General features: G+C 36.9%; 1 protein-coding gene across 1 annotated transcript in view; it reads left to right on the forward strand.

Annotated features, from left to right (window-relative positions):
• Positions 1-1,073: 1,073 nt before the first annotated feature.
• The window catches only part of LOC129445028 (interferon-induced GTP-binding protein MxA), a 45,103-nt gene continuing 18,695 nt past the window's right edge, over positions 1,074-27,481 (forward strand). The window contains exon 1 of the mRNA XM_073866360.1: positions 1,074-1,079. Within this exon, the coding sequence (XP_073722461.1) occupies positions 1,074-1,079 (6 nt within the window). The remainder of the gene's footprint in view (positions 1,080-27,481) is intronic.

Here is a 27,481-nt window from a genome sequence, read left to right on the forward strand (position 1 = left end):
ACCAGAAGCATCATATTGCAGTTACGCATTGATAATTTGAATACACAATCAACATGCTCGTTCTTTCAAATCTTGCCGTTGTTAGACTTGTTTGTTGACTTTAACTGAAAGTGTTTTGAGGAAATTTCACATTCCAGATGGCTGACAAGGTTGAATGAAGCGATTCACCGTAGTCGCTTCTGCTGCTCTTCTTTATGAATCAATGAATGAATGAAAAGTACACAAGTCGTTTTCTATTGTTCAAATAAACTGTGGCCTGACTCGATTTGCAACATTTCAAATAGCTGCGTCTTCCACAATTGCAAATGGAGAACCAAACTCTCATGCGACAAAAGCGGTTTGATAGACTCACTAAACGAATTAGTGATAATTGGAGTCAGAAACGTTACGTCATTTGAAATCAGCACGACCATTTACAATTCTAATGTCACTTTTCATGATCTTAAACTCTTTTGATCTGAAAGCATCTCTGAATGTTTAAAATTAGTTGTGTGGAGAAAATTTAATGAAGAAAGGCAGCCCAGAATAAACAGAAACTCTTTCAATACTGTTTTAAAAGCAGCTCAAGACCTCAAAAAGTCAAAAGAACATTTGAACAAATTTTAGGTAAAGTGGCGAATACAGATGTAAAATAGCTTTGATTTATTTTGGATTTTTTTAGCACAACATAGTCCCAAAGTTACATTTGTGGTATTTCATAGTTTGACAAGTTTAGTACTATAATGAGTAGAGAATAGTTTTGTATATAAATGGCACTGCAGCACTGTTTAAAAAGTCAAACTGTGCACTTGTTTCCTAAAGTAGTGCATTTTTACCCTTTAAAAGGACTCATTAATGCTACCCAGGGGTGTCGTAGGTGGGGGAAAAGGGTGATTGAGTACACAGGGCCCTGACATGTGAGGGACCCTTGAAATAATTTGTATTATTATTTAACAATAATACTGCGTTTCTGTGCTAAATCTCTGTCCTGCACTTGTTTGACACGCTTTAGTACACGTCTATAGATGCCTGCCATGAGCACAGCATGCACGCAACGTGGGGTGATGACATCATCGTATCACAAAATTTACGAAATGGAGGTACAAACGAAACAGCACGGGTGTTGTGTTCAGATTTATCCACTTTGAGATCCAGTTTCAAAAAATTGCGGTTTCAGGCTCCCAAAACACAGATGATAAATGCTCCTATCATACTCTAAAGACCTGAGAAAAATCTTTAGAGATGTAAATTGTAGATACATATAGATTGTGTTGTTTCTGCTTCATATTATAATAATATATAATATACTATGCATAATATACAACTTTTTAAAACTGTAGGTTTAAATATTAAATCATTAATAGAGTGCCGCAGGGATAACGTATTTTTGTAGGCCAACCTCAGAAGTTAGTGGGACAGGGTTGCACTGGCCCATGCAAATTGACGGCTGGCCCAGCCAGTCGGAAAAGACGCAAAATGTTTATAAGGAAAAGCAGAAGAAATCACGCATAAATAAAAATAATCGCTTTAATAATAATCGCTCAAATACGCATCATTCAGAAATAAATAACTATTAAGAAAATGTATCATGTGCATATGTTTCTTAACCTTGCAAAAGTTAAAATTCAAAACATTTTAACTAATTTGAGCACCATATGATGTCAAAGTGAGCTGTTACTCAAAACATACTCAAATGAACACACATATTCAGCACACGTGTTTCAAAAAGCATGCAAACACAAAATATCTGCGCTTAACAGGACACATACACCCAAAATTATCTTGAAAGCCACAGTATTGGCAAGTTTTCCCATAAAAACAACCAGTTATGTCTTAAAGTAAACACAAACAGTTCAGAAAGAAATCGGATGTCTATATGGAACCGTGCTTATTCGGTTTTAAGCGGCAGTACCCTCACGAAATCTACTTATGTTTGTGTGTCATTTTGTTAACCAAACAATAGAAGACAAAAAGAAAAGAACTTCTTTAGCTTCAAAAAGATGAATTATATTTAATTTATAGAATGAAGAGGACAGTGTTATTATTTATTTGATTCAATTTCTGTTCCTAAATTCTACTGTTATACTTCATTTGTAACTATTTTTATATGCTTATAATTTCTTGATTTGTTTTTTTTCCTTATTTCCATTTTTTGCTGACCCCAAAATTATTTGATCCATGACTCAAAAAAGCATTATGTAATCCCTTTAACTATATGTAAAATTATGTAATTTAAGAGTATTGTAGACATTAAGGTCCACCCTATTTCACCGAGGTCCACCCAGTTTAAAATGTCTGGCCTCGCCACTGTCCCTCACTAAAAAGCCCATTCATTTTTCCCATAGCCTTTTGGATTATCGCAAAAAATAAGTTCTGTGTTTAACAAAAGTTTATAAATCCTCATTCGCACAGCACTTTGGTCCCAGAAAATGTCCGTAAAATTAGCAGAGAGGCTTCTGTGTGAACACAAACACGTCCCGTAAATGTTCAACTCTTTGACATAGGGATTTAAATGCAGATCAACATTTACGAATGCTGAAGCTGAGATCATTCACCAGCATGACAGAACAGCGCATCACGCCCTCCTTATTATCTTGTCATAAACAAAAATGCACGAGTGTGGTTTCTCGAGAGCGAAATTACGGATAATTACCAAACTTCAGACGCTGTGGATGAAACCTACCAAGTGCAGGACTTTAAATACGCTGCATGTCTTTATGGGATCTTTACGGTATGTGTGTTAATGCACACACAGATTTTGGAAAATCTTTGGCTATGTGAATGAACCAAAAATCAAACATTCCCGGACACATTTTCCGTGTATTTTCGTAGCGTGAATGAACCAAAAATCAAACATTCCCGGACGCATTTTCCGTGTATTTTCGTAGCGTGAATGAACCAAAAATCAAACAACCCTGTACGCATTTTCCGTGTATTTTCCGTAGTGTGAATGAACCAAAAATCAAACAATTCTGGACGCATTTTCCGTGTATTTTCCGTAGCGTGAATGAACCAAAAATCAAACAATCCTGGACGCATTTTCCGTGTATTTTCCGTAGTCTGAATGAACCAAAAATCAAACAATCCTGGACGCATTTTCCGTGTATTTTCCGTAGCGTGAATGAACAAAAAATCAAACAATCCTGGACGCATTTTCCGTGTATTTTCCGTAGCGTGAATGAACCAAAAATCAAACAATCCCGGACGCATTTTCCGTGTATTTTCCGTAGCGTGAATGAACCAAAAATCAAACAATCCCGGCGCATTTTCCGTGTATTTTCCGTAGCGTGAATGAACCAAAAATCAAACAATCCCGGCGCATTTTCCGTGTATTTTCCGTAGCGTGAATGAACCAAAAATCAAACAATCCCGGACGCATTTTCCGTGTATTTTCCGTAATCTCTGTGTGAAAAGGTCTGTTTTGTCCAACAAGATAATATTTACAGATGTACACAACTTTTATGAATAAGTTTAAACTTGTTTCGTTTTTTATTTCTAGTAAAAGCATTTAGACTTAATTTTTTTTTTATTTTTGTTCATTTGTAAAGATTAACCTGTTGGACAAGACGTGTTAAGTGTCATAAATTTAGATCTTATTTTTTGCGATAATCCAAAAGTCTATTGGAAAAATGAATGGGCTTTTCGTCAAGGGAACCAGTGTCCCGCTAACTTCAGGGTTGGCGTACATAAACATGTCATCCCTGAGGCACTTTATTTGCTAGCAATTACTCAGTGTGAGCTAACTGTACAGTAATATACATGTGTATATACACTAATATTAAAAAGCTGTGATGATTAGTGTGGATATGGACACATTGTCTTTGCATAAGACCTACGCCCCTGATGCTACCTAAAATAAGCAGGTTGATTCAGACAAATTGTTTGTCATTGAAACCAGTTCATTTCAATGTCACAGTTTTAAGTAACCTGACAAAACATTCACTACTAAATCAGTCCGATCAGCCGGTCTTTTTAATCCCGTCGGACTCACAGGAAGTGCATAGCACCCGGCTGAGCATCCAGATGACGCATCGGGTCACCGAGACTCACAAACCTCTCCCACAGCGGGGAGTATAATGTGATACATTTCAAAAGAACCCACTCGCACCTCGTGACCCCCAAACACACTTTACTGTCTCACACAATCCTAACTACACTCACATGCTCCCACACGTTTGCGTTTGCTCTTTTCTCAAAGACTTTTACAGACTCGGATAGGGACCTCTAACCTTCCATGGCACATTATCTGTGGCTCCTTTTCCCTTCAGTTACGTTACAAACAGTTTTCCACCCTGAATGCTAAGCAAGGGTAGAGAAGGACAGGAAACAGTGTGTTTTTGTTATGGAGAAACAGAACAATGGGGTTATAAATCTAAAAGTCGAGCCATCTGCCTATCACTAATCGCCAAAAGAAACAGTTCTGTCATTACAGGAATGATGGCCGTTTTATTAAAACTTCATCCTGGATTTTTTACATTTCTGCCAGGTTTTGCGAAAGCGTGATGTTTTTTTTATTATTTACACCTAAATCTCACTTTGGGTTTGAAACTGTAAAAGTCAATGGGTCTCATTCACTAAGCATGCGTACGCACGTATTTGTCCATGAAATACGCGTTCGGACAAATCATGAATCAACAAAAACTTTTATACTAAAATTGCAACACAGTCTCAAGGCAAGTCGTGTTATAGTAACGAAAGTTTTGATTTATTTATTCGTGTTTGATGACACAAATTTTTGCTGTTTTTCTTGTCTTTTTTGTCCTTCCCAGCACAAATTTCTATCAATGGCTGTTTGTGTCTATGGCACGACTTTTTTTATCGTGTCATTTTATATTTTGTTTTCTCATCGTTCTTTCCTATTTTTAAATAATTGTCGCTTGGGGTTAGGGTTAGATTCGGGGTTTGCGTTAGGATGTTATTTTACGCTTTGGTTTCTACATGTTTTTCGTCCGCTTTTATTCTCGCCTGGAGTTGGGGTTTGGGTTAGGAAGTCGCAGAAAGTGATTCTACCCCAAACCCCAAGCGACAAAAAATAGGCCAAAAAATAGAAAACAACGATGAGAAAACAAAATATAAAATAACATGATAAAGAAAGTCGTACCACAGACACGAACAGCCATTGATGGAAATTCGTGCTGGGAAGGATGAAAAAGACATTTGTCTCCAGAGACACAAAAAACAACAGAAATTCGTGTCATCAAACACAAATAAATGAATCAAAATTTTTGTTACTATAACTATATTACTAAATTTCCTCTAAATGTTTGCAATAACGTAAGAACAACTTGGACCACAAGTACGCAATAATCATGAACATGGAAAAAGAACCCTAAATATCTGTGTTATATATTTTATATATTTTCCTTGTTTATGATTATTGCGTATGTGTGGTCTGAGTTGTTCTTACGTTTTTGCATACATTTAAAATACATTTTAGTATGATATTTTTTTTGATTTATGATTTGTTAATTAAAACATCTGCACATTTTACGAACAAATTTGTGCATACGCATGCTTAGTAAATGAGACCCAGTGACTTTGTTTTAACCAACATATTATTATTCTGCAACAATTTGGCTAGTTTGGGCTATTCCGTATCATCCAATAAAACTAACACAAGTTTTAGTTACTCGTGGCATTTTCTGCCTTCAAGTATTTGTATGCATTTGCAAATGCTTTATCCAAAGTGACTGAACGTTTTATTGGTATGTGTGTGATCCTGGGATCGAACCCATGACCTTTGCACCGCTCACATTTTCGAACAGGTTCATCTGTTATATCAAATAGTATTTCACGCCATTTAAAAGTCCATATCGAGCACTAGTCTGTAAATGTTTCCTGACTGTAGTCCGAAAGAGGAAATTGAAACTAGCAGACTTTGAGTAGATCCAGTTTCTTTGAATACATTTTAATTATTGCGCTGCTAAAGCATGGCAAACTTCTGAAGAGGTTTTATTTCACGCTCCTTACCTAGTAAGAGCTCACAATGACTCGGAATTACATCACCCACGACACACACAATGCTTCATTAAATCACCGAGAACAGTTGAAGTCGCGGAAGAGCGGGTACATCTGGAGCACAAATGACAAAAGATTTTTTCCGGCTGCTCCGAAACACATATACAGCTGGCTCAAAGTTTAGGAGCTATTGCTCAGAGACCACAATGCCTTGCACCATATTTTGAACGAACGGGCGATTGTGTGATTTTTCACAAACGTCTGTGACTCGGAAAATACACAGGAAATAGGAAACTTTTGGGAAAATTTAAGATATCATGTGGCAGGCACATTTCCTCCTTAGCAGAGCCTGTAGGCAAAACTAAAAGGCCGGTGAAGGAAAATGGGGGCTGGTGGTGTGTTTGTGTGTGTGATGGGGGATCGGGGGTGTGGGGTGAGACACATCTGTCATTCGGGGTGGGAAAGAAAGGGAGGGTTTGACTCGAGTATGTTTTTACTCGGGTGGAGAGCCATAGATCATTTTTGACCTGTCACAGTGGGTCTGGATGAATATCCTACTGTACACAGGTTTGAATTCCTTTAACTACATGAGGTCGGTTAACCTGTATTAGTCTAAGAGCTCGGGTCATAAATTACCCGGGATGCTTTTACCTGAGCATAAATGAAAGATAACATTAGTAATATTTATACTGAAATACAATATCATTGACCTTGCGTACGATTGGGCTCCATTTGTCTTGGCGAAAGAAGGAGGTTATCCTATTTTTCAACTCTTGTGCCCTTGCTTTGTATAGGACTTTATGTAAATGTAAAACCCATTTCCAGCTGGATATATAAAGTGCCACGCGAAATGCAATTTTCTCGAAATTACATTGGAAGCAATAAGTCGCGAATAAATGAAGAAATAAAGAACAAAGGCGATCCGTCAGACCTGCAGACAAAGCGCCCGCGGATGAAGCCTTCAAAGATCCTCTTGACGTTTCGGTGCGTCTCTCAACGCCATATATCACCCTCCTCACGTTTAAATGACAGGGAAAGTGGAGGAAAGATTAAGGGCTTGCGCGCCGAGGAATGTTAAGTGTGGTGAAGCATGTGTGTTGAGTATAGACTGGTGCACGTTCAAGGCCAAATGGTTTGGAAACAATTAAAGTAATGGAGAAAGAAAGCGAGGAACCTCCTCCCCCCCAACACCTTTCTCATCCCAGCAGATGACTAACAATCCCAGAGAGCCTCCTTCGTCTTATTTCTCGCTTGCTTTCTAGTGCACCGTCGTACCTGCCGTGGCTTTGCACATCACATGATGTGAAATGTTGATAAAATGTTTCAAAACATTTAAAAAGCTCCATTGGGAAAGTCTTCGGTCTGTGAGGCGCAGGGCAAGGGGTTAAAAGCATGATTAAATCTTGCCGTCCTGACGGCACATCTACCCAATAGACTCAAGGTCAAAGAATTAGTTTTCTTTCAAAGGCTCCTGTGTGTTCTGAATGGTCTGGCGCAATGTGCCACACTATAGCATCTAGTGTGAAAACCCTCAATGCTCCTGCATTTGTTCCAGTAAAACGAAATCTACATTCAACTCAAAGGAACGTGCGCTGATGGCCAGATGTGCCGTTGTCTGCTGTTGGCTTGGCGCTAGAAAGACTTTGGCCTCTGGGTGTGGAGTTTCCCTTCTGCCGACTTCTGGCGTGACATCCCTGTCTGGGGGCCTTTTTTACATTTTAAGTATCTGCCGCTTTCATTCTCACAGTCGGTAATGTAGTCTTTGTAAAACAGTCAAAGCATCGAATTCAAAACGTGACTCAATGAAAGCGATTTAAAAGAGATGTAGACCTCATTCTACGGGAACAATTAGAAGAGTTCAGCCCCTCGTGGCTGAACCTTGACCTCCTACTCCGCCTAAAACTCGCACAAAACAGGGATTAAATGCCATCTGATTGCATTTAGTTACAGATCATTATGCAAAGAAAGAAAAGAATGAGAAGTGTGAGGGGATGAATGTGTAATGAGGTCAGCAAGCGAACAATCTAACATGTGTTCAATATAATCTATCTATCTATCTATCTATCTATCTATCTATCTATCTATCTATCTATCTATCTATCTATCTATCTATCTATCTATCTATCTATCTATCTATCCATCTATCTATCTATCTATCTATCTATCTATCTTGTCTGTCCGTCTGTCTGACTCTGATCTGTCTTATTTTTGTCCATCTCTCTGTCTGTCCTATATATCCATTTATCTTATTTGGTTCGTTATCTATCTTTCCTATCTTGTCTGTCCATATGTCTGTCTGTCGATCTATCCTGTCTGTTTGTCTGTCTGTCTGTTTATTTATCCATCTATCTTATTTTGTCTGTCAATCTGTCTGTCTGTTGATCTATCCTGTCTGTTTGTCTGTCTGTCTGTCTGTCTGTCTGTCTGTCTGTCTGTCTGTCTGTCTGTCTGTCTTTCCTATCTTGTCTGTCTGTCTGTCTTATCTCGTTTGTTTGTCTGTCTGTCTGTCTGTCTGTCTGTCTGTCTGTCTTATCTCGTTTGTTTGTCTGTCTGTCCTATCTATCCTGTCTGTCTATCTTTCATATCTTGTCTGTCTGTCTGTCTGTCTGTCTGTCTGTCTGTCTATCAATCTGTCTATCCTATCTATCCTGTCTGTCTGTCTGTCTTTCTATCTATTTATTTATCTTATTTTGTTCGCCAGTCTGTCTGTCTATTCATCTATCCTATTTTTGTCCATCTGTCTGTCCTATCAATCCTGTCTTTCTATCTTTCCTATCTTGTCTGTCCATCTGCCTGTCTGTCTATCTTTCTGTCTGTCTGTCCTATATATTCATTTATCTTATTTTTGTCCGTCTCTCTGTTCTATCTATCTTGTCTGTCTATCTTTCCTATCTTGTCTGTCTGCCTGTCTGTCTATCTAGCTGTCTGTCTGTCCTATCTAGCTTTCCTATCTTGTCTATCCATCTGCCTGTCTGTCTATCTTTCTGTCTGTCTGTCTGTCCTATATATTCATTTATCTTATTTTTGTCCATCTCTGTTCTATCTATCCTGTCTGTCTATCTTTCCTATCTTGTCTGTCTGCCTCTCTGTCTGTCTGTCTGTCTATCTAGCTGTCTGTCTGTCTTATCTATCCTGTCTGTCTGTCCTATCTAGCTTTCCTATCTTGTCTGTCCATCTGCCTGTCTGTCTATCTTTCTGTCTGTCTGTCCTATATATTCATTTATCTTATTTTTGTCCGTCTCTCTGTTCTATCTATCTTGTCTGTCTATCTTTCCTATCTTGTCTGTCTGCCTGTCTGTCTATCTAGCTGTCTGTCTGTCCTATCTAGCTTTCCTATCTTGTCTATCCATCTGCCTGTCTGTCTATCTTTCTGTCTGTCTGTCTGTCCTATATATTCATTTATCTTATTTTTGTCCATCTCTGTTCTATCTATCCTGTCTGTCTATCTTTCCTATCTTGTCTGTCTGCCTGTCTGTCTGTCTGTCTGTCTGTCTGTCTATCTAGCTGTCTGTCTGTCTGTCTTATCTATCCTGTCTGTCTGTCCTATCTAGCTTTCCTATCTTGTCTGTCCATCTGCCTGTCTGTCTATCTTTCTGTCTGTCTGTCCTATATATTCATTTATCTTATTTTTGTCCGTCTCTCTGTTCTATCTATCTTGTCTGTCTATCTTTCCTATCTTGTCTGTCTGCCTGTCTGTCTATCTAGCTGTCTGTCTGTCCTATCTAGCTTTCCTATCTTGTCTGTCCATCTGCCTGTCTGTCCTATCTATTCATTTATCTTATTTTGTTCGCCCGTCTGTCTGTCTATTCATCTATCCTATTTTGTCTGTCTGTCTTTCCTTTCTGTCCTATCTGTCTATCTGTCTGTCTGTCTTATCTTGTTTGTCTGTCCTATCTATCTATCCTGTCTGTCTGTCTGTCTGTCTGTCTGTCTGTCTGTCTATCTATCTATCTATCTATCTAATCTTGTCTGTCTATTTGCCTGTCTCTCTATCTGTCTGTCCTATCTATTCATTCATCTTATTTTGTTTGCCCATCTATCTATCTATCTATCTATCTATCTATCTATCTATCTATCTATCTATCTATCTATCTATCTATCTATCTATCTATCTATCTATCTATCTATCTATCTATCTATCTATCTATCTATCTCGTCTGTATGTCCGTCCGTCTGTCTGTCTATCTATCTATCTATATTGTCTGTACGTCTGTTGGTATGTCTGTCTGTCTGTCTATCTATCCTATGTTGTCTGTACGTCTGCCTGTTTGTCTATCCTATCTGTCTGTCTGTCTATCTATCTGCCCTATATTGTTTGTATGTTTGCCTGTCTGTCTGTCTGTCTGTCTGTCCGTCCATTCCTCAGTCCATCTGTCTATCTGTCTGTCTGTCTGTCTGTCTGTCTGTCTATCCATCCATCTTTCTTATTTTTGTCTGTCTTCTGTCCAATCTATCTTCTAGTTATATCCTATCTTATATGTCTGTCCATCCATTCATCTTTCTATTCATCTATTATTTTTTGTCTGTCTATCTATCCATCTCTCTCTTATTTTGTCTGTCTGTCCGTCCATCCATCTATCTATCTCAAAAGAGAGACTTGACTTGTAGTGATGTGTGAAATGTTTGCAGGGAAATAGCTGAAAGCCAAACACCCAGCGAGAGCCTTACGGCACACCGCAAACAGCCCGCCTGCCACCTTCCTCTCGATCCTCACAGCCAACTGGTTTGTCACTTGCTCTGTAAATCTCTCTTGGTAGTAGATTTCACACTTCGATTGAAGCACCTCTAATTGGTTGTGCTCGAGCACAAAAGAACAAACACCCTTGAACATTTGCTTTAACAACACTGCGAAACCTTTTGCTGGTCACTTTTTTAATTGAATTAAAGAGACAGCTGTGGTGACGTTTTGATGATAAAAGCAAGCATATGGAGTTAAGAGAGACAATAGAATCAGCTAGGCCAACATCTGTTGCCAATGATCACTGTACATTTTTTTCATCCGAGTACTTTACCAGTTTCCAAGCGGAGTGGGGAAAGTTGAGGTTTCTTTGTTGTGACAGGTAAGGGGGGAAAGAATGGAGAGGTTTGCCGGTGCAGACCAAAGCATGGAACTCACGTCCATTTATATACAATAGGTCATTGCCAAGAAAAGACTTTATTGTCTGTATTCTGTTAAACCAATAGAGTTCAATGTCATATTCAATATTCTCTGAGGAAAATGTCACAATATAAATTTGGAATTGTCAAAGCAATAAGTAAATTGAGCCTTCCGTTTTGGATAATTCGCAGGCGTTCTCGAAATGTTAAACAGCCACAGGATAAGAACCGTGAAAGTAATAATAAGGATCGATTTTCTTGTGTTGTTCCTTTGCAAAAAGCCATAACTGATCATCAATGAAGCATTCTGAAACAAAGGCAAGCTCTCGAGCGTGCTTGCATTTTTCTTCAAACTTCCAATCAGATCATGGATTCGTAAAGCTAACAAGCATTTGGGGACCTTTTGATTCTAATAGCTTTCTACTGCCGAGAAATGGATCCCATCCTGAACATCTGGGCGACATCGACTCCAAACAAGCCTAAATGGCTTCCACCGTGCTTTTCACATGCTTATGAATTCCCTCATCTCGGCGTCTTAGATTTTTGATTGAATACACAACGTAACCTCTCGCTCCTCATTGAGAGCGATTCTTCACCCGAGAATAGCGCTCAATCACGTTCTCTTCAATCTCACGGAACTGCCACCGGCAATTCAGGAAGATCCGCGTATAAAATGCCAGCATGATTTGGACGTTTCTGCAGATTCAACAGTATCAAGAAACACAACACACTTTATAGCAATAACCTCCCCCATCCTGCTTTTTTTCTTCGAGCAAATGTGCGATTTGACACAAAAGTGACACTCCAGTGAGCTTGAGGCCATATGGGCGCCCTGTTGTAACAAGCATGCAATTAATCCTGAATTAGTCCACCCAATCTGCCACACGTTGCAGTCTGACGAAGTCTCTGCATGCGTTCTGGGAAGCAGGATAGAAAAGCGAGCATGTTAACGCTACGCTAAACACGCGACTTCCAAGAAACATCAGAGCATCCGTCTCACATTTGCTTGACATCGGACTGATCATTTTTAGCTCTCTAGAGAATTAACATGGCAAGAAACTGCGATGAATAATTTAAATGAATGACAAAATCCATATCCATAAGGTGAGAGCGTATCACGCAGAGGGATTACAAGATTTCAGCAAAATATGGTGGATTTGGGCATCTGAAGGATTTAGATAGTCTGGATAACAATTGTTATATTTAGCTTTATAGTTATGGGAATAAATGAATATAAATATAATGAATATGAATATAAATCAGCTTTGTGTTAAAAAAAGCAGGACTTGATTTCTGAAATCATTGCTGTCAGGATCGACTAATTAAAGTGCTAAAAGGGTTCTTCGCAGCGATTCCACCGAGGAACGATATGTGATTCTGGACCAAAAAAACAATAATAAGTTGCACAGGTACACTGTAAAAAATTTGCTGTAATTATGCAGCTGGTTGCCAGTAACTTACTGTAGAAGATAAAGACTGAAAATGTTTCATGTTCATTTAAACAAACTGCTGCCAGCAAAAAACATAAATGTAAAACCTGTAGTAAGTTACCTGCAGCTAGTTGCCAGTAATAACCAGTAATACTGTAATTTCTACAGTAGTTTTTTACAGTGTATATTTGTAGCAATAGCTAACAATACATTGTACGGGTCAACAAAAATTTATGCCAAAAATCATTAGGATATTAAAGGGACACTCCACTTTTTTTGAAAATAGGCTTATTTCCAGCTCCACTACAGTTAAAATTTTTATTTTTATCGTTTTGGAATCCATTCAGCAGATCTCTGGGTCTGGCGGTAGCACTTTTAGCATAGCTTAGCATAGTCCATTGAATCTGATTAGACCATTAGCATCGCGCTCAAATATAACCAAACATTTTTATATTTTTCCTATTTAAAACTTGACTCTTCTGTAGTTACATTGTGTACTAAGACCGACGAAAAATTAAAAATTGCTATTTTCTAGGCCGATATGGCTAGGAACTATATTCTCAATCTGGCGTAATAATCAAGGACTTTGCTGCCGTAACATGGCTGCAGCAAGCGCAATGATATTACGCAGCGCCTGAAAATAGTCCTCTTGGTAACTTTAAATAGCAGGGGACTATTTTCGGGCACTGCGTAAAATCAGATTGAAATACATCAACACTTTCTTTTTTGTGAGTGGATGATGTTGCTTAGGACATTTGGACAACGTTAAAGGAGATTTTCTCAATTTTTAGATATTTTTGCACGTTCAGATTTCACATTTTACCATACATCAATGGAAGGCTTATTTATTCAGCTTTGAGTTGATGTATAAATCTCAAATTAAACAAACTGACCCAATTTTTGGTCCAGGGTCACATTTTTGGTTCCCTAAAGAACCTTTAAATGAAATTCAAAGGGTTCTACATGGAACCACACAGGCAGACAAAAACCTTTTAAGAACCTTTTATTTTAAGACTGTGGATTGGATTGTTTCGGTTTATACATTTAGTTTATACCGGGTGTGCCTCATAAGTCTTGAAAAGTGAAGCCACTGGCTCTTTGATCGCCCCCTGGTGGCTGGCTGCAGTACAAATCATAAACCCCGCCATCTCCATTCAAACGAATGGGACTCTGCTCTAAATAAAAAAAATATTTACACTTTACACAAGTTTCCGAAAGATGGCTTTGGTCCTTTCAAGTAGCTGTTATCACGCTGATATATGTTCAAGTGTTCATTTTTGTGAAAAGTTTCATTTTAGCTAGTCATTTGATACTATAGAAATGGGGCGTGTTGTTATGATTGGCGTGGTTGAATTGGTCGCACGAGCGTTTGGGCGGAATTTTGATACCGCGGCTCCGCCTCTGGCTCCACAGACGATTCCTTCTGCGGATGCCTTGGCTCCAAACTGACATTTTTACGTAACATGGCGGCGACCATGTTGGATATTTTTGGCTTCAATTCATTACAATGGAGGGAGGCGACGTTGCGTCATCCATCTTTTTTTACAGTCTATGGTTTACACATTTAACTCCAATGTCCTTAATTACACTGCTATCGGAAAACAGAGAATATTAAAACATTTTAATTCAACCACTATGGCCATCATGGAAGATGTCGCTACAGTAAAATTGTATGGTAATTGTAAATGTAATCACCGTCATTTGTGACCCTGAATAAATAAGCTTTCCATTGATGTGTGGTTTGTTAGGGTAGAACAATATTTGGCCGAAATAAAAAATGTTCATTAAATTAGTCCTTACCAACACATATTACTAATGATGAATACATTTTTAAATATTTATGGTAAGAAAATTTACAAAATATCTTCTTGCAACATTATCTTTACCAAAAATCTATAATTTAGACCCATACAACGTATTGTTGTCTATTGCTACAAATATACAAGCGCAACCTGTTTGATTTCTTTATTGCGTGTAACAAATGTTATCTAGCAGAATGTGTCCAGCTGCTTTTTTAACAGAGAATGAAAGCCAATGGTGAGCAGCATCTGTCACTGGTCCTCGTTCAGTTTTATTGTATGGAAACGATGGGCCTGAAATGACATAAGGGTGAGTAAATAATGAGAAACTTTACATGTTTAGTTTAATACCCCCTTAAAAGTCAACATGAAGTGGCATTCTTAACCCACGGCATTCTTCTATGTAAAAGTATTGGACTGTTAAAGGACATGTGGCTGGAAGGGAGGAGTAGGGAGAGGAATAAAGGACTTTGTAACATCATATGAAACAAAAAGTTAATGGAATAATGAAAAGTGATTCAAACAGATAGACCATCAAATCAGTTCTCTAAAATGGTTGTTTATCACTAATCATAATCATCATTCAAAATGAACAACTAAGCAAATCAAATCAAATCCCTTCATTGTCACTCAACCATATACACAAGTGCAACAGGTGAAAATCCAGTTCTGCTCGACACGGTTTTAACAGTGATGAGACATCTGACAGTGATGAGACAGATATGAGACGATACCAGTAACAATAGACATAATATTCTTGTTCCCTTTAGAGTCCAACCGAGCTTAGGGAAGAGAAAAAAATATTTACAGCCGCAGTATTTTCCCAGCTCAGCCGCAACCACCATCTTTGTTTAAATCCCAAAGCTTCTGTGTTTGTTTTAAAAGAGAGACCACTACTGTTGTGTCTAAGGAAACCATGAATCACAGAGCACTATAGTTACACCGCACACGCTCCACATGCACGTTTTGCTTACGTTATTGAGCTACAGGCCAGGATATTTATCCAATTATCCCTCATTATCATTGCTATCTTAAACAAAGTAAAGTACTAAAATAAATCACAGAGTCACATTTGACTTTCATTTAAGTCATTCACTCTAATAAATACACAGCGGCCAATGAATATGCGATGGAACGGAGGGTAGGATTAGGACCAGTTCATTTCCCAAACTTTCCAAGCACAAATTACATTACTTACATTAAATGTACTTAAATACACTGCAAACAGAAACCCAGGGATATCCCCAGGCGATGTCTAAACTAATCCAGATAAATTTAAACTGCTTTTAAAAAATGCCCTTTGTTCACAGTAACATTTTCAAGAGTTTTCAAAATCCACGATTAAACATATGAAAATGCTTACTGTACTGTCTCTGTATGTGCATGAGTAAAACGTAAGATGCGTTGATATGCATCATTTAAGTCACATGTTTATTTACTTTCCACCTTGTTGTAATGCCATTCTGAAGTATGTACAAACTGACATTAATCTTTAAAAATGCTATCATACTGGACAGAGATGTGTATAAATAGCACGAAGTGTAAAAACTTGTGCAATATATACTCCAAATTCTAATTTTGCGTGCATATGATACGCCAATCCTTCCTGTTCACGTAATACGGCGCATGTTTTTTTTATGTATTGGTTCCTCATTTTTTTTTTCTTTGTTTACCATTGTCACTTGGCTTTGGAGTTAGAACAACTTTTTGTTACATAAAATGTCATCCTAACTGAAACCAATTGGCGGCTCGTGACTGCTCATCTGAGGGGCGCAAATTCAAAATAAGTGTTCGGAGTGTCATGTGTGTTGCTCGTGTTTTCAAAATATGTGTTTGTTGCGTCATGTTTACCATGTGCATCACGTGTTTTGTTAAAATAAGTGCCACCACTGCCCAAACCCCAATCTTAACCCCAACTCCAAGCGACCATGGCTTAAAAATAGACAAAAACATGCAGAAACCTATATATTAAATAACATCCTAAAGCCAATTCCAAATATAACCCCAAACCCAAGAGAAAATGGTTTAAAAAACTGAGAAAAAAAAATTGAGAGACCAATACAAAAAATGCGCTATATTAAGAACGGGAAGGACTTGCAATTTTTAAGTTTAAACAACATTAATTACAAAGACATTTTAACTATCTTGACTAGTGAAGAGTTTGTAAAGAAAAAGTTGAATGGGCTGAAATTATTACAACTTTATTTTTTTAATTTATAGCAATTACTAACTAGTCAAAAAAGTTAAAAAGACTTACACTGCAAAAAAACAACTTTCCAACCGAGTATTCCCGTCTTAATTTCAGTACAAACATCCAAAATTCACAAATCAAGATGTATTTTCTTGATACGCAAAATGACCTAAGAAAATAAGTCTAGTTTTTAGACAAAAACTATACAATTTAAGTAAATTGGTGCTTATTAAAACAAGCAAAAATATCTGCCATTGGGTTGAGAAAATTTTTCTTGAATTAAGTGTTTAAAAAAAGTAAATTTAAGATTTTCAAGATTAAGAAACTACAAGTTTTTTTTACCCCATTGGCAGATTTTTACGTTTTAACCACAATTTCACTGAAATGTTATATTTTTTGTTCACAAACTAGACTTATTTTCTTAGGTCCTTTTGCTTATCAAGAAAATACTTATATTAATCTTGATTTAAGGATTTTTAGATATTTGTACTAAAAACCAAGACAAAAAATACTAAGTAAAAAAGTCATTTTTTTGCAGTGTATTAATTTAAGTTGTTAAACTTAAACATTTAAGTGCAACAAGGATTTTTTATAGTGTAAGTGTGTTTGACTTTATGCGATGTCCCAAGAACTGACAGACAGATGACGTCAAAGTACGAAAGTGGACCTCTCCATATGATTTTTCGAATCACTCTCACGACACTTTGACATCAGCGGCCGTTTAAAAAAGTAATATCAGCAAAGGGTTTTGATTTACTTTAACTTAACAAATTAAGTTAAATAATTTAAACGTGTTTATAGTCAAAAACGTAAGATATTAGGTTCAAAACCAATTTGAATAAATTTGCACACAGCATTGCAGTTTTTTTACAGTGTGCGAGTTCTTGCAGTGCCGTGCAAAGTCAAACACACCTATTATTTTTCAAAAGCCTTTATTTTTAACAGACCACACTAAAACATGAAAATGACGTAAGCAACACTGCAAAATCCCGGGAGTTAAATTAACACTGCTCAGTGTTTATATAGGTCCACTATTCCAGAGTGTTAAAAAAGTAACACCGGAGAGAGTTAAAAGCTACAATCTGTGACTTTATCCTCTCTATCACCATCTCTGTTTGAAACCTAAAATTGCATTTTACATCTTACTTTTACATCCTACTTGAGTTATTTTCTTAACTTAGGATTAGATGTTGGCTGTTTCATTTAAAGTCACCATTATTGTGATTAGTGGTTGTTTTAATTGGACTCTTGAGTCTTAGTCTTAGCTTTTTAGCTTTTTTGGCTTTTATAACTGCATGTGTTTAAAACATGTTTTTTGTGGCTAAAGAGGAAAAACTAGTGCATTTCTATGATTATAATGGTTGTTAGGATATACTTTCAAATAACACTCTCAAAAAATAATTAATTTAGTGACTTCTTACTAGAAGTGTTTATTTCTGTCAATAATATGATACTGTAGTATGAGATCCAGCCATCTCATAGCAGTTTTTCATTCTGAACCATTTTTAAGCACTGACACTTACAGATTAACTGCAATATAACGTAGACACTTAAACATCAAGAATCAGAGTATTAATCACAATGATGGTGACAGTAAAATGAAACGCTTCATGCTGCAATGCATGCTGGGTATTAACAAATTACAAACCTCATCCAGAACTCCCAGAATGCACTGCGGCATGAATAAATAAATAACTTTTTTTACCATATTCTTTGTCACCATTGTTGAGATTCATACTCCGATTCTTGATGTCTTTGTATCTAAATTGTTCAGCGGTTAATGTTTTTGTGCACACTATCAAAGTCCTTTAGAATGACAAACTGCTATGAGAGTTCTGGACCTTGAACTGTAGTAATTTATTATTAATAGAAAATGATGCTTCTGATGAGGGGGGAAAACTATATTAATAAATCTGTTCATTAAATGGTTATGTTTGACATTTTGTTTTAATCATCAATATTCAAAACACACACTAACCTTTTCTTTGCTATAACAATGTGTTATAAACACACTAAGATATAGCAGTTAGAAAAAACTAACAAGCTAATAGTCAAGAGTCAAGTCCTACTAAAACAACCACTGATCACAATAATGGTGACTTTAAATGAAACAGCCAACATCTAAACCTAAGTTAAGAAAATAACTCAAGTAGGATGTAAAAGTAAGATGTAAAATGCAATTTTAGGTTTCAAACAGAGATGGTGATAGAGAGGATAAAGTCACAGATTGTAGCTTTTAACTCTCTCCGGTGTTACTTTTTTAACACTCTGGAATAGTGGACCTATATAAACACTGAGCAGTGTTAATTTAACTCCCGGGATTTTGCAGTGAAGGGTTTTCAAAGAGATTTGTTTTTGTTGACAAAAATGCTGTTTCTGTATAAAAAGAGATAAACAAGGCCTTAGAGCTGCTAGGATCAATGTCCAAACACACCTGAACCAACTTAAAGAGCACCTATGTTCTGATTCACGATTTTACATTTCCTTCGGTGTGTAATGCTATACGTACACACCAAACGTGGGGCATTACGTTACTCGCTCTAGATTACTCGTGAAATTTAACTTCGTGTCGAATATTTTCAACTTGGACGAAGATGCTTTTTAGACGAATAGCACGTGTTTTCGCGGCAAACGCGGCGCCCATATAGCGTCATTCAAATAGCTCCACGTGAGAACATGTCTGATAGCAACTTTGTATGTAATTTACTCGCGCAAATCGTTAAACTCGCGTCTGGTGTGAACCCACAGTAAGTGTGTATAAGTACATTTTAATGATACGCAAAAGGTGCATACCCTATCACAACCAATGACGCAAGTTATCGTCTCCAATGTAAATTTCTTTTCTTGGACTACAACAAACACGGATTGTAGGCAACAGTTTACTTTCTGGGATTGGTGATGTAGAGAAGACCGACATTATCATTATTTCTCCCGCTTCAGCCTGTAAGTTAACTCCTGTTAGCATTGCATTGTGAGCTAATCTTTCAAACATTGTAAGAAGCATCACATTTCCGACTGACGTCAGATGTATTCAGGCCAATCACAAAGTACAGATTAGCTGGCCAATCGGGGACACAGAGCTTTTCAGATCGATGAGCTTTGTACAAAATCAGTGCATTTCAGAAAGACAGGGATATTCGGAGCTACAACAATGTGCGGTATGTGAAAAATCCTGTGTTTTTTAAACAATAAACCACGCAAACACATTGTATTATACCAAATACACAAAATAACAGCAATGAAATAGGTGCTCTTTAAGTTTTATACATTCAACAAACTGCCATATCATGTTTTTTATTTTAGACTTGTACTATGCTTATACCATGGTATTTTTCCCTCCATGTGTTCGACAGGCTTTTGATCATCCATGCGTGCCATGTTTCCAACAGACTCTGCTCTCCCAGTCTTTGTTTTTCCAGACATACCCAGAAGGCAGTGGGGTCAGAGGTTGATCGCTGGCAGGGTGTGTGCACGCAACAGCGGACATGCATGGGCACATTTGTAGGGTCCACTTCTACTCCAAGATCCCCTGTTAGGTTTGCCCAAGGCTGAGATCACTCTGTGTATCCGCCACAAGGAGACCCAGCGGTAATCTTCGGTTCTGGCAGGGTTACGTAAACAGAGCTGCTCCAATATGCACCACAAGGCCTTGTCTTGGAGAGCTAAAAGAGACATATAAAGGCAAGTATGTCTTTAGCTGATACTAATGTACATTATGCACCCCGCGGATGTCTCCAAACACATTTTGACAGTTTTGGGAATCAAGTCAAGTAATTGATGAGCGATAAAAGAGTGTGTGACTAAAGAGTATAGAAAAGAGAGGAAGGGGGAGTGAGGGTGAGAGAAAGAGAGAGAGAGACTGGAAAAAAATCAGTATATAAAACATGATTTCCTGTGACTGGCTTTTCAAGTGTGGGGGAAGGAAAAAGAATACAAGTACCAATTCTGACATCATGCCACAACAGTTGTACGCAGTATAACTTACTTGTGTGTGTGCACGTACATGTTGCCTTTAGAAATATGTTTATTGTAAGCCACTAAGCTGCTGTGTATATGTTGTTAGGCTTGTAAGGACTGCTGTGTTTGAAAAATCCAACTGTTACTAAAATTTGAGGCATGTCTTAAAATTAAAACCTTATAGTTTTTGTATAGTTTATAATTCTTCAAAAAAGCTCAATAGATGCTAACTATATAGGGTTAAATATATAGCTAACCCTGCATCCTAACCGCATGGACTAAATTAGATGAAGTACCTACTCTATATACCGTACTTTTTGGAATATAATCTACATCATTCAAAATGCTTCATTAAATCGAAGTCGCAGTGGACTATACGTTGCGTTTATTTAGAAAATTATTTCACAAAATCCAAGCCAAAGAACAGACATTTAATCTGGGAAGGCAAGTTATTCAACTAAACAATAGCACACAGAACAGCAGGTTGGATAGATGTCTGTACGTTACAGTAATAGTATCAGTTATTTAAACCATAAACCATATCATACAGAACTTACCTGGAAGGTTAAATAGGCTTAATTAACCGAACAAGCCAACTAGCGTGAAGTTCGTATACTCGTCATTCCACATTAGCCTACTGAATATATTAAATTACATAAATACAGAAGCAGCATATGGCGGACTCTCGCGGCTGTAGACGGTAAAGTTGTCTTTTGCTTCATAAATGTCAAAATGAATTCATACTGACTTACAAGGCGCACCTGACTATAAGACGCAGCACCAGCCAAGTTATGAAAAAAAAACACGGCTTATAGACCGAAAAATACGGTAGTAGGAATATGGGTAGTATGAATAAAATTTAAATGTACTAAATTCGCCATGTTGATAGATCATGTGACACGTGTTGTCGTATTACAACTTGGATGCTTTTAAACGACCACAATTTAAATACAAGGAACAATTGTTTTCCATAAAAGGAATATTTCACTTTCATAAAAAAACATCCCAAATAATCCCAACCGAGCCATAAGGGTCTTATCTAGCAAAACGATCATCATCAAAAATAAAAAATAAAAATTTCTCATCTTGCACTAGCTGAGTGACCTGCCAGCGTGACCTTACGTATTATATAATCATGTCGAAAGGTCACACATGAAACTACCGCTCCAGTGTTTACAAGTGTGGAGAAAGAGGACCGTTTCGACGTTGTTTTATGTGGAATGAAACTAATTGTGTCAATTTATTGTTTAAAATGGTCCGCAAGTGTGGGTTTCACTTATGCAATGCGTGACCTTTCGATGTGATTACGTAATACGTAAGGTCGCGCTGGCACATCACATGGCTAGTTTAAGACGTTGTGGTTTAAAAGTAAATTTTTTTACAATCGTTTCGCTAGACAAGACCCTTATGCCTCGTTTGGGATCATTTAGAGCCATTTGAAACTGCTGCGATACTGAAAAAATTAGGAAAAATTTGCTTACCCCATTGGCAGATTTTTTTGCTTGTTTTACGCACAAAATCACTTAAATTTGATATTTTGGGTCAAAAACTAGACTTATTTTCTTGCGTCGTTTTGCTTATCAAGAAAAAGCATCTTAATTTAAGAATTTTTAGATATTTCGACAATTTTTTTTCTTGAAAATCATTTATTGCAGTGTGATAGAATAGTAAAGTGTCCAATAAACGTAATAGGTCATTCGAAAACTATTAATTTAGACATACTTCTCGCTTCGCCTACTATGTAGTAGGAAAGTAGGCATTCAGACGCAACGAAAGTTTGTAGTTACTGGTAAACTTAGATTAGCAACGTTTTAATTTTACAGTACAGTGCAGTGAAGTCAGAGTCAAGGTTTAGGTCCGGGTTAGGGGTGGGGCTTCATTATGGCTTTTTTCTAATAATCGTTTTTGTACGATTTACTTTATAAGAATTTATTTAAATAAGCCACCTCATAAAATACAACTTACCATCAGATTGGGCTGGAAAAACCATATTATATGTATTTGGGCCTACTGTTTGTACCTATCTGTCCCATTTACCTTTCATTTCCAGACAGCAGAAGACTCCGGGCCAGATCTGCAACTCCGTGCTGAAGTCACCAGGTGTCTCATTTATAAAACTGTGCGTACACTGCAAAAAATTTACTTTTTTACTTTGTATTTTTGTCTTGTTTTCAGTACAAATATCTAAAAATTCTTAAATCAAGATGTTTTTTGTGTCAAAGTGATTTTGTCCATAAAACAAGCAAAAAAATCTGCCAGTGGGGTAAGCAAATTTTTTTTCTTAAACACTAAATTTAAAAAAAAATGTGCTTACCCCATTGGCAGATTTTTTTTTTGCTTGTTTTATACACAAAATCACTAACATTTGATATGTTTGGTCTAAAACTAGACTTATATTCTTGGGTCGTTTTGCTCATCAAGAAAAATCATCAAAAATAGACAAAAATACCAAGATTTTTTTTTTTTTATATATATTTTTTTGCAGTGTACCAAAAGTTTCTGTGCACCCAAAAGCCAAAAATGGGGTATGTTAAAAAATATTAGACTTATAAAACAAAGCAATGTTCCCTTTATGAATCACAGATCACCTGCAAGTGGCGTACGCATGTTTCCAGCCACGTTTTGTGCGTACGCATGTTTTATAAATGAGACCCTAGCTCTGGTGCAGATCAGGTGAGGATCTGGCCCAGTGTCGTCGGCTGTCTGGGTTCCAGTGCAACTAATTTCCTGCAAGCATTCAGGTGCAATTTCTAATCCTCAGTGACCACCAAACATTAAGGGGTGGTTTCCCGGACAGGGATTAGACTACTCCTAGACTAAAACATTTTTAAGAGCTGTCCAAACTGAAAACAACTTGCACTTACATATCTTAAAATACAACAGGGCCCTTTGTTTTGCCACAAAATGCACACAGGTAATGTTTTTAGTAAGGTGTGTTTGTTAAAACTAGTTATATTTCCAAATTAAACTAAGGCCTAGTCCTGGTTTAAGCTAATCCCTGTCCGGGAAACCGCCCCTAAAAGATTTACCCAAAATTTGAATAAAATGCCAAATAACAGCTTTATTACTGAAATCTTGCTGAATCTTAATTTAATTAAGCGGCATTGCATTAGCAACACAAAGGTTGCAGGTTTGATTCCCAAGGAAACAGGGCTACTGATTTTAAAATGTAAAGCTTGTAATAAGTTACTTTAGATAAAATGCAAATGCATAAACACATACAACAAAGTAAAGTCCTGTGACAATTTTATGGTATTTCACAGGCTAAGTAAGCATTACACTAGCTTTTCTTATCTTATTTGTCTCTGTGCAGTACACTTGCACTTACATACCTTTTTCCACTTGTGTGGCAACTGTACATGGTGAGCTGCGTACGTAAATGAATTTCCAGCCCTGCCGTGAGGGGACCGTTTCATAGCCCAGAAGGTTCCAATTTATTCACGCCGAATGTATATTTTGTATGGGGGGGACGTTCTCAACATGTCAGAGAAAAATGGCTGGTGTATATCTGTAAAAATATATAATTATAAGTCACAAAAATCGTTTCAGACTGTTCCGTTTGTGCAAAGGGGTTAACAAAACATTTCACTGTCACGAGGGCAGCCTCCAAACGACTGGGGAGTGAATGTTATTAAATGCTTTTCGCAGCTTGTGTTTTCCCTGCCCGCTACACTTTGACTGGCCAGTCAGCTTTCACCGTAGCAGCCATAAATTACAGCGCGCCGTGTTTGTCTCAGTTCCTGATGGTTTATTTCAACCATGTTCCTCCGAGACAGGCCTGACAATGTGACTGTGAGTTCCCATCCGTTTGAGCTTTTTAGCCTTGTCGGGAGTGTGTTGGTGATCCCGTGTCAGAACATCAGAGAAGCCGTGGATGAGATAATGTACTTTTTTTGCGGTTGATTGTGCAGTTTAGCATCGTTTGCAGTTGTTTTTATTTGCCCCCTGAAAATCGGAGAAGTCTGTGCGGCGTTTGTCTTTCGTCGGAGTGAACGGGAAAAATGGGATTTCCCCCAGAGGAGTAACTCGCTGTATTATTTCAAGACTGCATTTGCCGGATCCTGCTAATGGACCGACGCTATAACTCAGCAGTTTGAAAGAGCTGTTGCCCTAAAGCACAAGTGCCCCTTTCACCCCACATTTGAATACAGATTACAGTGATGATGTGCTGTGACTGAACATAAACAGTGTTTATATGCATGCAAACAAATACCATACAGGGGCAGACACGCACTTAGACTCTACAGTAACTCACTCTCTACATTCATCCCTTAGGAAAATTAAACATAGTTTTATTACAGTAAAAGTGTAGTAACTGTTATTTGGCATATTGATTGCCATTTGCAAAAGCATTTGTCAGGTAACCGTGTGCATTTTACTACATATACTATAGTTAAAGTCCCATGTGAACCAGAAGTCGCGATCAACTGTATTGTGATGTATTTTGAAGTGAAATGGAAATCACACAAGGAAAATAGTGTGCGTGATTTGTGTTTTTTACTGTACTTTGATGATATTAAAAAGTAGGTGTTTTGTTCAGAAATGGAACTGGCAGCAGATTGAAGGGGCGGAGTTAACGGATGCTCCGCCCAAGCCATCTAGCTGATGTCATCAGGGAATGATCGCCACAAGAGGGCAGAAGTATTTTTTAGATTTTGATTCACGTTTATGAGGGCACATGAAAAAAAATAACTTGCGTGAATAAATTGTTTATAATAAACACTGCAAATTACATAAAAAATAAGAGTTGTCAGTTTTAATTTCATGGGGACTTTAAACTGATTTTATTGTGTTAAGCCATATACATTTACTTACAGTGCATTATCAAGGTGACTTCTTTTCAGAGGGGGCGTGAATTCAAAATATGTGTTCGGTGTTTCATGTGTGAATTGATTAATTGATTAATTTATACGTGTCCACAAATATCTTTTTCGTGTCAGTCGCACAAATTTCTATGAATAGTTTTTCGTGTCCATGCCACGAATTTCGTTTTTGTTGCATTTTATGTAATGTTTTCTTATTGTTTTCTTTAATTTTCTTACCATTGTCGCTTGGGGTTAGATTCACTTTCTGTTACATTTATAGACATCCTAACTAACCCAAACCCTAACTCCAGGCGAGAATAGTTTTAAAAGCGGCAGAAAAACATGTAGAAACCAATACATAAAAAGTACACCCTAACCAAAACCCCAAATCTAACCCCAATCGACAATGATTTAAAAATAGAATAAAAAAATGAGAAAACAACACATAAAATGACACAAAAAAGAAAGTCGTGCCACGGACACGAAAAACTATTTATAGAAATTTGTGCGACTGACACAAAAAAGACATTTGTGCTCAAGGCATAAAAAAAGCTGAATTTCATGCCATGAACACGAATAAATTAATCATATTGGTAACACTTTACACTGAAAAAAATGATTCATTGAATTTAATAAATTTTTTTAAGATAAGTGGTTGCAATCAATTTATTTAAGCTACATTTAAACAAAAAAGATTAGTAACGTAAAATGAAATATAAAACTTTTGTTTAAATGTAGCTTAAATAAATTGATTGCAACCACTTACCTTAAAAAAATTGATTAAATTCAATGAATCATTTTTTCAGTGTACAATAAGGTTCATTTTTTAACATTAGTTAACTACATTAGTTAACATGAACTAATAATGAACTGCACTTATACAGCATTTATTAATCTTTGCATTTATTAATGTTTATTAATGAATGTTAATTATTTTCAACAATTACTAATACTTTATTAAAATCTTTTTAACTAATGCACTGTGAACTAACATGAACAAACAATTAAAAGCTTTATTTCTATTAACTAACATTAACAAAGAGTAATCAATACTGTAACAAATACTGTAATTTTACAATACGTGTAAAGTGTTACCAACATATTTTTTTGTGTGACTATAACATGACTTTCCGTGAGATCATGTTGGTCAAAATATGTTTGTTGTGTCATGTGAACCATGTGCATCATGCATCATTTCAAAATACGTGCCTGCTGTACACACGTCGAAAGGGTTTATGATAAAAGAGACACTCACGTTGACAAAATACTTGCAAGACACTAACTCAACACTAAACTCTGATTACACATGAGATTAAATGAGTATCCGGCAAACGCGAGCGTCTCATTTATCAAATACCCCCTTGAAGCATCTGCAGCAGGCTCGTATTTTGACATCACGTGTGATGCACATGTATACATGACGCACCGAACACATATTGTCAAATGACAAGCTACACACACAACGTGCTAAATACATATTGTGACAAGCTTTGCATCATGCGCGCTTGAAAAGGAAGTCATCGGCCGCCACTGCTTATGACCTTATATGCTGCTAATGCAATGCTCTACCATTGCGCTATACAGGACCACAAGATAATAGTTAATTTGTGGTTACAAAAAAAACTATCGTTACTATATTATTATGAAAAAGTTTCATAAGAGATACCAGCCTGATCTCATAAGTGTTTTGCAAGTTGGCTTATTCATATGAATTTGTACAAAGTGAATCGTACAAAAATGTACGATCATCACAAAAACAATAATAAAATGTGAATTTGGTCTTACGAATTGGCCACCTCGTAAAATACATACGAATGAGACTGCGTTTAAGATACAAACTCAAACACACACATTTGTGTGGCATTGCATGTTTAGTAGCATGAACTTTATGCTTATAGGAACTAAAGCGGGAACAATAAAAAGTGGTTTACACCTTGTTAATGAAAGAAACCGGCCTCTCCACATTTATGAGTAATTGCTACTCCAGTTGACAAGCTATTAAATAAACAGGAAAATATTATGACATGTTTTTCCTTACTCTAATGTCATTACAAACCCATATGCGGTTGTTGTTTTAATGTGAAACACAAAAGAGTAATTTTTTAAAGAATCGTAAAATTTCTTTTTTAAGAATGCAGCAATTTACAGTGACCACAGCTATACAGCGTAAAAAGAGACTTTTCCTATGTCCTTTTTTTTCCTAACTGAGGTTATTATTCAGTAAAAATGTTTTATCACCGTAGCTCTCAATTACAGATATTAGAA

This window comes from Misgurnus anguillicaudatus, chromosome 3, assembly GCF_027580225.2.
Source record: "Misgurnus anguillicaudatus chromosome 3, ASM2758022v2, whole genome shotgun sequence".
In the NCBI taxonomy this organism is placed as follows: Eukaryota; Metazoa; Chordata; class Actinopteri; order Cypriniformes; family Cobitidae; genus Misgurnus; species Misgurnus anguillicaudatus.